The 11294-nt window shown below is 42.4% G+C and overlaps 1 protein-coding gene across 1 annotated transcript; it reads left to right on the top strand.

Moving 5' to 3' along the window:
• Positions 1-7300: 7300 nt before the first annotated feature.
• Positions 7301-8252, top strand: LOC148190521 (uncharacterized; the record flags this gene model as incomplete). Its single annotated transcript, XM_088102840.1, has 1 exon — positions 7301-8252. A coding segment is annotated over exon 1 (952 nt), but the record flags the coding sequence as incomplete, so codon positions are not given.
• Between the last annotated feature and the right edge of the window lie 3042 nt (positions 8253-11294).

The raw sequence follows: 11294 nt of genomic DNA, 5'->3' as shown, positions 1-11294 counted from the left end.
TCACTTCGTCCACTTCGTCAATTCGTCCACTTCATCGACTTCCTCCACTTCGTCAACTTCCTCCCATTTCCACTTTTCCACTTTGGTCCCTTCGTCCACTTCATCCATTTCGTCCACTTCGTCCATTTCGTTCACTTCGTCCACTTCGTCCACTTCGTCCACTTCGTCCACTTCGTCCACTTCGTCCACTTCGTCCACTTCGTCCACTTCGTCCACTTCGTCCACTTCGTCACTTCGTCCACTTCTTCCACTTCTTCAACTTCGTCGACTTCATGCACTTCCTCCACTTCGTCAACTTCGTCCACTTCCCCCAGTTCGTCCACTTCCTCCACTTCCTAAACTTCCTCCACGTCGTCCACTTCCTCCACTTCGTCAACTTCGTGTACTTCGTCAACTTCGTGTACTTCGTCAACTTCATGTACTTCGTCAACTTCCTCCACTTCCTCCACTTCGTCCACTTCTTCAACATCGTCAACTTCGTACACTTCGGCCACTTCTTCCACTTCGTCCACTTCTTAAAATTCGTCCACTTCGTCAACTTCGTCCACTTCGTCAACTTCCTCCACTTCCTCAGTTGCTCCACTTCATCCACTTCCTCCACTTTTTCCACTTCCTCCACTTCCTCCACTTCGTCAACTTCCGCCACTTCATCCACTATGTCCATTTCGTCCCCTTCGTCAACTTCCTCCACTTCCTCCACTTCGTCCTCTTCCTCCGCTTCCTCCACTTCGTCCACTTGGTCCATTTCGTCAACTTTGTCCACTTCCTTCATTCCTCCACTTCCTCCACTTCGTCCATTTCGTCAACTTCGTCCACTTCCTCCACTTCCTGCACTTCCTCCACTTCCTCCACTTCGTCCACTTCGTCCATTTCGTCCACTTCGTCCACTTCGTCCACTTCGTCCACTTCCTCCACTTCGTCCATTTCGTTCACTTCTTTCACTTCGTCCACTTCGTCCAGTTCCTCCACTTCGTCCACTTCTTCCACTTCTTCAACTTCGTCGAATTCGTTCACTTCCTCCACTTCCTCCACTTCGTCAACTTCGTCCACTTCCTCCAATTCGTTAACTTCGTCCACTTCCTCCACTTCCTCCACTTCCTCCACTTCCTCCACGTCGTCCACTTCGTCCACTTCGTCAACTTCATTCACTTCGTCAACTTCGTCGACTTCGTCCACTTCGTCCACTTCATCAACATCGTCAACTTCGTCCATTTCGTCCACTTCGTCCACTTTGTCCACTTCGTCAACTTCATCCACTTCCTCCACTTCCTCAACTTCCTCAACTTCCTCAACTTCGTCCAATTTGTCCACTTCCTCCACTTCCTCCACTTCCTCCACTTCCTCCACTTCCTCCACATCCTCCACTTCATCCAGTTCCTCCACTTCCTCCACTTCCTCCACTTCCTCAACTTCCTCAACTTCGTCCACTTCGTCCGCTTCGTCCACTTCCTCCACTTCCTCCACTTCCTCCACTTACTCCACTTCGTCAACTTCGTCCACCTCCTCCACTTCCTCAACTTCCTCCACTTCATCAGCTTCGTCCACTTACTCCACTTCATCAACTTCGTCCATATCCTCCACTTCGTCCACTTACTCCACTTCATCAACTTCGTCCATATCCTCCACTTCGTCCACTTCGTACACTTCCTCCACTTCCTCCACTTCCTCCACTTCGTCCACTTCGTCAACTTCATCCACTTCGTCAACTTCGTCCACTTCTTCACTTCCTCCACTTGATCGACTTCCTCCACTTCCTCAACTTCCTCCCATTCGTCCACTTCTTCCATTTCGTCCACTTCGTCCACTTCGTCCATTTCGTTCACCTCGTCCACTTCGTCCACTTCGTCAACGTCGTCCATTTCCTCCACATCGTCCACTTCGTCCACTTCTTCCACTTCTTCAACTTCGTCGACTTCGTTCACTTCCTCCACTTCCTCTAGTTCGTTCACTTCCTCCACTTCATCAACTTCATGCACTTCCTCCACTTCGTCAACTTCGTCCACTTCCCCTAGTTCGTCCACTTCCTCCACTTCATCCACTTCCTCCACCTCGTCAACTTCGTCCACTTCGTCCACTTCGTCCACTTCCTCCACTTCGTCCTCTTCCTCCACTTCGTCCACTTCGTCCTTTTCGTCCACTTCGTCCACTTCGTCCACTTCGTCCACTTCGTCCACTTCGTCAACTTTGTTCATTTCCTCCACTTCGTCCACTTCCTCCACACTGTCCACTTCTTCCACTTCGTCCAGTTCTTCCACTTCTTAAACTTCGTCCGCTTCGTCACCTTCGTCCACGTCCTCCACTTCCTCCACTTCAACCACTTCGTCCACTTCGCCAACTTCGTCCACTTCCTCACTTCCTCTACTTCCTCCCCTTCCTCCACTTCGTGCACTTCGTCAACTTCCTCCACCTCCTCCACTTCGGCAACTTCCTCCACTTCCTCCACTTCTTCTACTTCCTCCACTTCCTCCACTTCTTTCACTTTCTCCACTTCCTCCACTTCCTCCACTTCTTCAACTTCCTCCACTTCGTCAACTTCGTCCTCTTCCTCCACTTCCTCCACTTCGTCAACTTCACTTCCTCCACTTCCTTCATTCGTCCACTTCGTCCACTTCGTCAACTTCATCCACTTCCTCACTTCCTCCACTTCCTCCACTTCCTCCACTTCCTTCACTTCCTCCACTTCGTCAAGTTCCTCCACTTCCTCCCCTTCCTCCACTTCGTCCACTTCGTCCACTTCCTCCACTTCCTCCACTTCGTCAACTTCCTCCACTTCCTCCCCTTCTCCACTTCGTAAACTTCGTCCACTTCGCCCACCTCCTCCACTTCGTCAACTTCGTGTACTTCCTCCATGATACGCGGGGACCAAGGCTAATTAGTTTAGTATAGTATTTCTTTTACTTTTATTAAAAACATGTGTAAAAGGTGTTAGGCATGTGCTAGATAGGGGGGACTTTTTAGTCCTATATATAGACATGCCACCACCTATTGTAAGGTACTTTTGAGAATAATGAATTAAAATTTTTGTAAAGAAAACTCCAGAAATTAATTCCCTTGAAAGTCAAAGCTAGAGAATCCCAGAGGATCTCCTCTAGCCCCCTTCCATCTCACTTATCATTCTCTCATTTTACATTATCAGATTCTCTCTCCTCCATAGCATCCATCTCACGCCACTCTCACCAATTGATAGCTTCCTCGTGGCTTGCATCAGGTCTACTGCCACGCGTGCGGTTCCTTCACGAGATTCCATCACATAGCTTCCATATCATCAATTCGCGTTCGCACCTACCTTTTCTATCTCGAAAGCTCTTCAACCACAAACCTCATCCTCATCAACAAACCTCCGAGAGATTCTTTACTTCAGAATATCAAAACCTTCACGTCTGCCCCATCCACCGAATCACATATTCATCTCTGCTTCACGACCATTCTCCACCGATTAGATCCTTTCTCACCGACTAAAATTACTTCTCCATCGCTCAAACCGCTTCCGCATCAAACCCTAGGTTTTCAACCGAACAAACCTCGAATCTCTGGTTTGTTCCTCGCTGTTCATCCTCGAATCCAAATACTAGGGTTCTTGACTATGTCTGTTTCTTCTGCTGCTTCCCGGTCTTCATCTCGAGCAAATCCAGATTTCTCGACGTTTCCGGATTCAGCTCAAGCCGTCAGTTATCATGTGGTATTCAGAGCCTAGGTTAGGCGCGTCCGCTTGAGCTAAGTATCTCGTTTCTCTCTGATCTGAGTTACTCTTCGTCGATTCTCAAATTTTTCTGTCTCGATCTGTTCTCTGTTCTTGAGATTCAATCTGTGCGTTTGGTTTTTTTCAAATTATTCGTGTTGTTCATTATGATTCCTTCTCTGTCTTGTGTTGATTCATGTGTTTTTGGTCCTGATCTGTTCATTAGGTTTCTGCTTGAGTCATTTCTTGTATGCTAACCTTGTTTTGGTTGTGTCTTTCATCATCTTAATCGGTCCAAATTTTTGTTGAGTCATTTTCATTGCTGAATCATATTCTGTCATGTTTACAGTCATGTTTAATTTCTTAAAATGTCATAAATTTTGTGTTCAAAGCTGTGTTGAGTTTTTTTTCTGAGATTTTGGAATATATGATCAGTGGCTATACACCATATGAGCTATGATACATTCATTGTGAGCTCGGGTGCATGCAAAAGTGACCGTAATCTCAGATTTAACGTACTGTTGAGGTGTATTTTGATTTGCGTTTATTGTCATGGTCAATACATATTATTTTGGTGATAAAATGCTTGAATGAGTTCGTATCAGGTGCACATCACTTAAGCCATGAATTGCTGAAGCAAATAGCTTGATGGCACCTTGTGAAAACTCCAGCAGTATCAAATTGCAGTTAGCCGATCTGCATTGTCTTGTTTGAGTCTAAATTTTGTTTTAAAATCTGTTCTGGCATATAGATCTTGCTGGAAATCTTACATTAACTTCCTCGTGTCGTGTTCAAGTTTCCAATTGCTGTTTTAAAGTCATTTTCATCAATAATTTGTCCTTTGACTCAATGAAACTTAAAACTGGTGGTGTGGTTGACCTGTTTGATTGCATAATTGGCTATTGCAAGTTCAATTTTCGAATTACTATGTTCTGCATCCAATTTTAATGCAAAACAAGTTTGTTTTGAAGTTTTAAACATGTTGAGATAGTTAATTCGAGTTATATCAGCCTTTGTGCGTTTTTCACCTTTGAAACCACCATTTTAAGTCAATTTTTTTAATGAAGCAAGTATAGTGCAGTACTGAAATTTTGATTTGTGTGTTTATGATTCAGTTGGATTGTAGTAAGAGCTAGGGTCTGTTGAATGAAATCAAAACAGGTGAAAAAGAATATCTATACAAGTTTAAAAAGCATTCAGACCTTGTACAATCCAAATAAGTGAAGCTCCAAAATCAGAAACTGAAAACATTATCAATTATGAACTAAATTTGTTGGGGCATTGTATCAAACGCATTTGTAAAATTCAGTACTGGAGTCACTTAATTGTTTCTGCTCTAACTTGCTTGTGTTTTTCTTGCTTTCTTAATCCCTTCTAGAGCAATTCTTAGGTTCATTTTTGAGTACTTCCCTTCTTGATAGCTTTGCTTCTTGTTTGTCTTGTTGGTTATCTAGTTTTGTCTGCAATGCATGTGAAATCTATTCTGCTAATCTTTAATTGAAGCTTTTAATTGCTTATTTCATCTGGTCTAGAGTTTCCTTAGTTAGAGTATGTTCTGCTGTTTGAGTGGTTGTCCTGTTTGTCCATCACTTTACCTTAGCTAACCATTTTCCTGAATTGAGAAATCTGATTCCAATCTGGTTTGTGGATTTGAAAGAAGGTAAGTGTGAATGGTAGCATTCTAGGTGGTGGTGATCCACAGGATTCTCTGGCTTAGACTGAAAATTTCATTTGAGTGCCTTAAAATGTTTTAAAGAGAAATTTGGGTGCTGTGAGATTAGTGGCTATTGGCATTTACAAGAGTTCAGTTTCAACTAACCATTTGTTGATTGTTCATTGTGCAGGAAACGAAAATGAGATGATCAGAGTGGAGAGTTGTGACTGTTTAAGAAGTTATTGAAATCAATTTCGTTCATAAACTGTTTGATGAAGTCAGTGAGATATTAAATGCTTGAATGTTTAAACTGTGCTTGTGATGCTAGTTGTGCTTGTGAGTGTTTAAACTGTCATTGCACTCATTTTAGTTTCAAACATTGCTTGCTGAATTCATTGATATACTCACTGTTTTGAAAGTGAATTGTTGATTTTATGGTTTAATTGGGCATGTTGAATGTTGCTTCTGATTTGATAAAGACCTATGGGACTTGGTAGATGCATAGGAATTGCAAATAATGTGCTGATTGTTTTATGAGCATTTCTGGAATTGCAAGAACACTGTTTTAAAACTGCCAATTTCTGATTTGCCTCACAATACTCTGTCCATTGATTTGATTAGCATGGTCCACTGATTTCTGAATTAGTTTAGGACATTATTCTTGACTGGTTTGGTCCATTGTTTCTGTCCAGTGTAATTCATTGAATTGTTGAAAAGGCTGCTCTAGTCATAATCAGTTGTGCATCAATCTGTTTTAATTACCAATGTATCAACCAGTTTTCACAAGTGATTAAAGCACCTAAATTCCAGTTCTGACTTGGTGGTTGAATTAATTAGGTGGTTATTTTCTGCATTGAATTACATCCAATCTGAATTTAATTCACTGTGCTGGATTCTGTTGCTGGATTCTGTTGAGATTTAGGTGTGCAGAGCTGATGTGAATGAATCATTAGTTGAGCAGAATATTATTGAAGAAACAGTAGCAGGAACACTTCAGTGTGGATCTTGAAACAGGCTAGAAACAACCATTCAAATAGGGAAGTTGTCTAACTTACCTTTGTTGTGAATTGCTATTCTGTTTTAGCTTGTAAGTGATGTAAGTGATAATATTGAATGAATATCCTGCTGATGTTGGTTGAAATTTAACTGTGCAGAATACTTGGAACAGTTTGAGAGTTTAGTTTAAGCACTTCATGTGGAAGCTTTGAACTAAAGTGAGTTTAATTGAACAACAGCATAATTCTGAGTGGAAAGCTTGGAAAGCTTGTGCAGCCAAGAGAAAGGGAAGTTCTTACTGCCCTATATCTTCTTTTACAATCTGTTTTAACCAAGTGAATACTCACAACAGTTTTTGTGCATTTGTGATTATAGGATTGACCAGAAGCTAGATTGCCCAAGTTATCCCGCAACAAGAAATTGAAGCAATAGGAGTGTACGTATTTTTGGCACAAGGACTGGCATCCAAAAGTGGATTGTAGCTGAACCAGACCAGACGTGACAGCTGTTTGAATCTTTTGTAAATTGTTTTCTTCATTTTATGTGTAATAGGTTTTTGTGTTAGCTTTCTTTTAATATCAGTGTAAAAGGCCATTCAAAGTCCAAGTGTCTTGGAAGAGTCCTTGGTGCTCTTTCAACTCTTGGCAAAACTTTTCTTGTTTGTGTTTAATTTTTAGTGTCTTACGTTTAGGGTGATTTTAGGCTAAAAGGGATTAAACTCTAAGCCTTGTCACATTAGAGTCCGCAAAGTCTCATTTATTAGTGTTTAATTGTTGTGATTGTTTGTGAGTTGTGTCCTTTGATTTTAAAAGTGATTTTAGTTTAAAGGGTAACTAGTAGTAACCTAAGACATTTCTGGCAAGGCAAGACTTGGTACTTAAGCAGTCTTCATGACTCACCTCTCTTACCTGGGACTTGTCTAAGTGTGAATCTTGTATATCTTTTACACTAGAAAACTTTTAGAAACAAAGATGTCTTGTTATCCATATAGGTCTTCTAGGAATTTTAACTTTGATAAGCAACTTAGTTACAAAGGAATCAAAAGAGAACATGATAAAGCTAGAAGGAAGTCTTGTTCATCTTATGAATTTGATAGGATTGAAGATGATTTGTATAAAAAAGCTAGTGAAAATATTCCATTCTTTGGTGATGATATTGGTGCATTAACATACCTAGCTTGGGAAAAGGAAATTAATGACATGCATTCATTCATGGTGAGAAAAAGTAAATATGAATCCTTCTATTCTAAAGAGGATGAATCTTATATTCTTAATCTTTACACTTCTAGTTTTAAAAAGCATGCAAGAGAGTGGTGGGATGATAGGCAATATCATGTTAAGATAGGTAGACAATATCCCATTCATGATTGGAATGAATTGAAAGCTTGTATGAGAAGAAAGTTTGTGCCTCGAGAAATTGAAAGAAACTTAGAACTTATGAGAGAGCTTATTAGAAAAGGTAAGTCATTCATTCAAAATTTAAGTGAGTTCTCTCGTAGGGAAAGTGAGTTTCTAGACAAACTTAGGAGGCTATGGAAAGAGACAAGCAAACATAGAATTGAGAGATTAAAAAGAGAAAAACAAAAGCAAAAAGTAAGAGAGAAAAGAGAAATAGAGAGAAGAGAAATAGAGAGAAGAGAAAAAGAGAGAAAGAGAAGAGAAGAAGAGAAAAGAAGAGAGAAAGAGAAGAGAAGAAGAGAAAAGAAGAGAAGAGAAGAGGAAGAAAACGAGAGAAGAAAAGAGGAAGAAAGAGAGAGAAGAGATGAGGAAGAAAGGGAAGAAGAGAAAAGAAGAGAGAAAGAGAGAAAAGAAACACTTAGAGAAAAAAAGGAAGAAGTTGAAAGGATAGAAATGGAAGAAAAGAAACCAAAGCAACTAAGGGCAACATCTCCTCCTACATTAGAAGTTAAACTCTTAAGGGGAGGTTTTCTATTCTCTCACTTTTCTGCATTTATATTTGAATTTTCCAAAGTTCACTTTTCTTTCAAAGAATTGGCCACTCCATCTTTAAAAATGTTATCACTTTCAACACATGCAAATTTCCAACTTGGGTTATGGTTACCTTTATGGTTACCAATAACTCAAGATACAACTAAAATTTCAAATGAAGAAAGGTTTCTTTGTTATATTAAAATTAAAAATTTCAAAATTTGGAAACCTTCTTCTACACATATTCTTTTATATATCTTATTGGGTCAAAGAAAACTAATTAGAGATATGTTTGATGCTTATTGCAGATGGATATTTGACCCAGGAGGAACCCTTATGAAGCTAACAAAAATAAGTCTTCAAAAGCACCATCAGATTTGAGGACAAATCCTTTCCAAGGGGGAGGGGATGATACGCGGGGACCAAGGCTAATTAGTTTAGTATAGTATTTCTTTTACTTTTATTAAAAACATGTGTAAAAGGTGTTAGGCATGTGCTAGATAGGAGGGACTTTTTAGTCCTATATATAGACATGCCACCACCTATTGTAAGGTACTTTTGAGAATAATGAATTAAAATTTCTGTAAAGAAAACTCCAGAAATTAATTCCCTTGAAAGTCAAAGCTAGAGAATCCCAAAGGATCTCCTCTAGCCCCCTTCCATCTCACTTATCATTCTCTCATTTTACATTATCAGATTCTCTCTCCTCCATAGCATCCATCTCACGCCACTCTCACTAATTGATAGCTTCCTCGTGGCTTGCATCAGGTCTACTGCCACGCGTGCCGTTCCTTCACGAGATTCCATCACATAGCTTCCATATCATCAATTCGCGTTCGCACCTACGTTTTCTATCTCGAAAGCTCTTCAACCACAAACCTCATCCTCATCAACAAACCTCCGAGAGATTCTTTACTTCAGAATATCAAAACCTTCACGTCTGCCCCATCCACCGAATCACATATTCATCTCTGCTTCACGACCATTCTCCACCGATTAGATCCTTTCTCACCGACTAAAATTACTTCTCCATCGATCAAACCGCTTCCGCATCAAACCCTAGGTTTTCAACCGAACAAACCTCGAATCTCTGGTTTGTTCCTCGCTGTTCATCCTCGAATCCAAATACTAGGGTTCTTGACTATGTCTGTTTCTTCTGCTGCTTCCCGGTCTTCATCTCGAGCAAATCCAGATTTCTCGACGTTTCCGGATTCAGCTCAAGCCGTCAGTTATCACTCCACTTCCCCTACTTCCTCCACTTCGTCCACTTTGTTCAGTTCCTCCACTTCCTCCACTTCCTCCACTTCGTCCGCTTGGTCCACTTCGTCAACATCGTCCACTTCCTCCACTTCGTCCACTTCGTCCCCTTCGTCCACTTCGTCCACTTCCTCCCCTTCGTCATCTTCGTCCACTTCGTCAACTTCGTCCATTTCCTCCACTTCCTCCACTTCCTCCACTTCGTCCAATTCGTCCACTTCGTCAACTTCGTTCATTTCCTCCACTTCGTCCACTTCCTCCACATTGTCCACTTCTTCCACCTCGTCCAGTTCTTTCACTTCTTAAACTTCGTCCGCTTCGTCAACTTCGTCCACTTCGTCCACTTCCTCCACTTCGTCAACTTCGTCCACTTCCTCACTTCCTACACTTCCTCCCCTTCCTCCTCTTCGTTCACTTTGTCCACTTCCCCCACCTCCTCCACTTCCTCCACTTCGGCAACTTCGTCCACTTCCTCCACTTCCTCCACTTCCTCCACTTCGTCCACTTCTTCCACTTTGTCCACTTGCTCCACTTCCTCCACTTCCTCCACTTCTTCCACTTCGTCCTCTTCGTCCACTTCCTCCACTTCGTCAACTTCGTCTTCTTCGTCCACTTCCTCCACTTCCTCCATTTCCTCCACTTTCTCCACTTCCTGCACTTCTTCCACTTCGTCCACTTCTTCCACTTCGTCAACTTCGTCCACTTCGTCCATTTCGTCCACTTCGTCCACTTCGTACACTTCTTCCACTTCGTCCACTTCTTCGACTTCTTCAACTTCGTCAAATTTATCCACTTCGTCAAATTCATCCACTTCGTCAACTTCCTCTACTTCCTCCACTTCGTCCACTTCGTCCACTTCCTCCACTTCGTCCACTTCCTCAACCTCGTCAACTTCGTCCACTTCCTCCACCTCCTCCACTTCGTCCACTTCCTCCAGTTCCTCCACTTAGTCCAGTTCCTCCACTTCGCCCACTTCCTCAACTTCCTCCACTTCGTCCGCTTCTTGCACTTCGTCCAGTTCGTCAACTTCCTCCACTTCCTACACTTCGTCCACTTCCTCCACCTCGTCCACTTCCTCCACTTCGTCTACTTCCTCCACTTCATCCACTTCCTCCACTTCGTCCACTTCGTCTACTTCGTCTACTTCTTCCACTTTGTCAACTTCGTCCACCTCTTCCACTTCGTCAAGTTCCTCCACTTTGTCCACTTCCTCCACACTGTCCACTTCTTCCATTTCGTCCAGTTCTTCCTCTTCTTAAACTACATCCATTTCGTCCACTTCCTCCACTTCGTCAACTTCGTCCACTTCGTCCACTTCGTCAAGTTCGTCCACTTCGTCCACTTCGTCCACTTCGTCCACTTCGTCAACTTCGTCCACTTCGTCCACTTCCTCCACTTCGTCCGCTTCTTTCACTTCGTCCACTTCGTCAACTTTTTCCACTACCTCCACTTCGTCCACTTCGTCCACTTCCTCCACTTCGTCCACTTCTTCCACTTTGTCCACTTCCTCCACTTCCTCCACTTCCTCCACTTCGTCAACTTCCTCCACGTCGTCCATGTCCTCCAGTTCTTCCACTTCTAAAACTTCGTCCACTTCGTCATCTTCGTCCACTACCTCCACTTCCTCCACTTCCTCCACTACCTCCACTTCGTCAACTTCGTCCACTTCGTCAACTTCGTCCACTTCGTGAACTTCGTCCACTTCGTCCACTTCCTCCACTTCGTCCACTTCGTCCACTTCGTCAACTTCGTCCATTTCCTCTACTTCGTCCGCTTCGTC

This window comes from Vigna umbellata, unplaced genomic scaffold (assembly GCF_029865625.1).
Source record: "Vigna umbellata cultivar VRB3 unplaced genomic scaffold, Vumbellata_1.0 scaffold_837, whole genome shotgun sequence".
Classification (NCBI taxonomy): Eukaryota; Viridiplantae; Streptophyta; class Magnoliopsida; order Fabales; family Fabaceae; genus Vigna; species Vigna umbellata.
The sequence above is the reverse complement of the archived record's forward strand: the minus strand, read 5'-3'. Positions and strand labels throughout refer to the sequence as shown.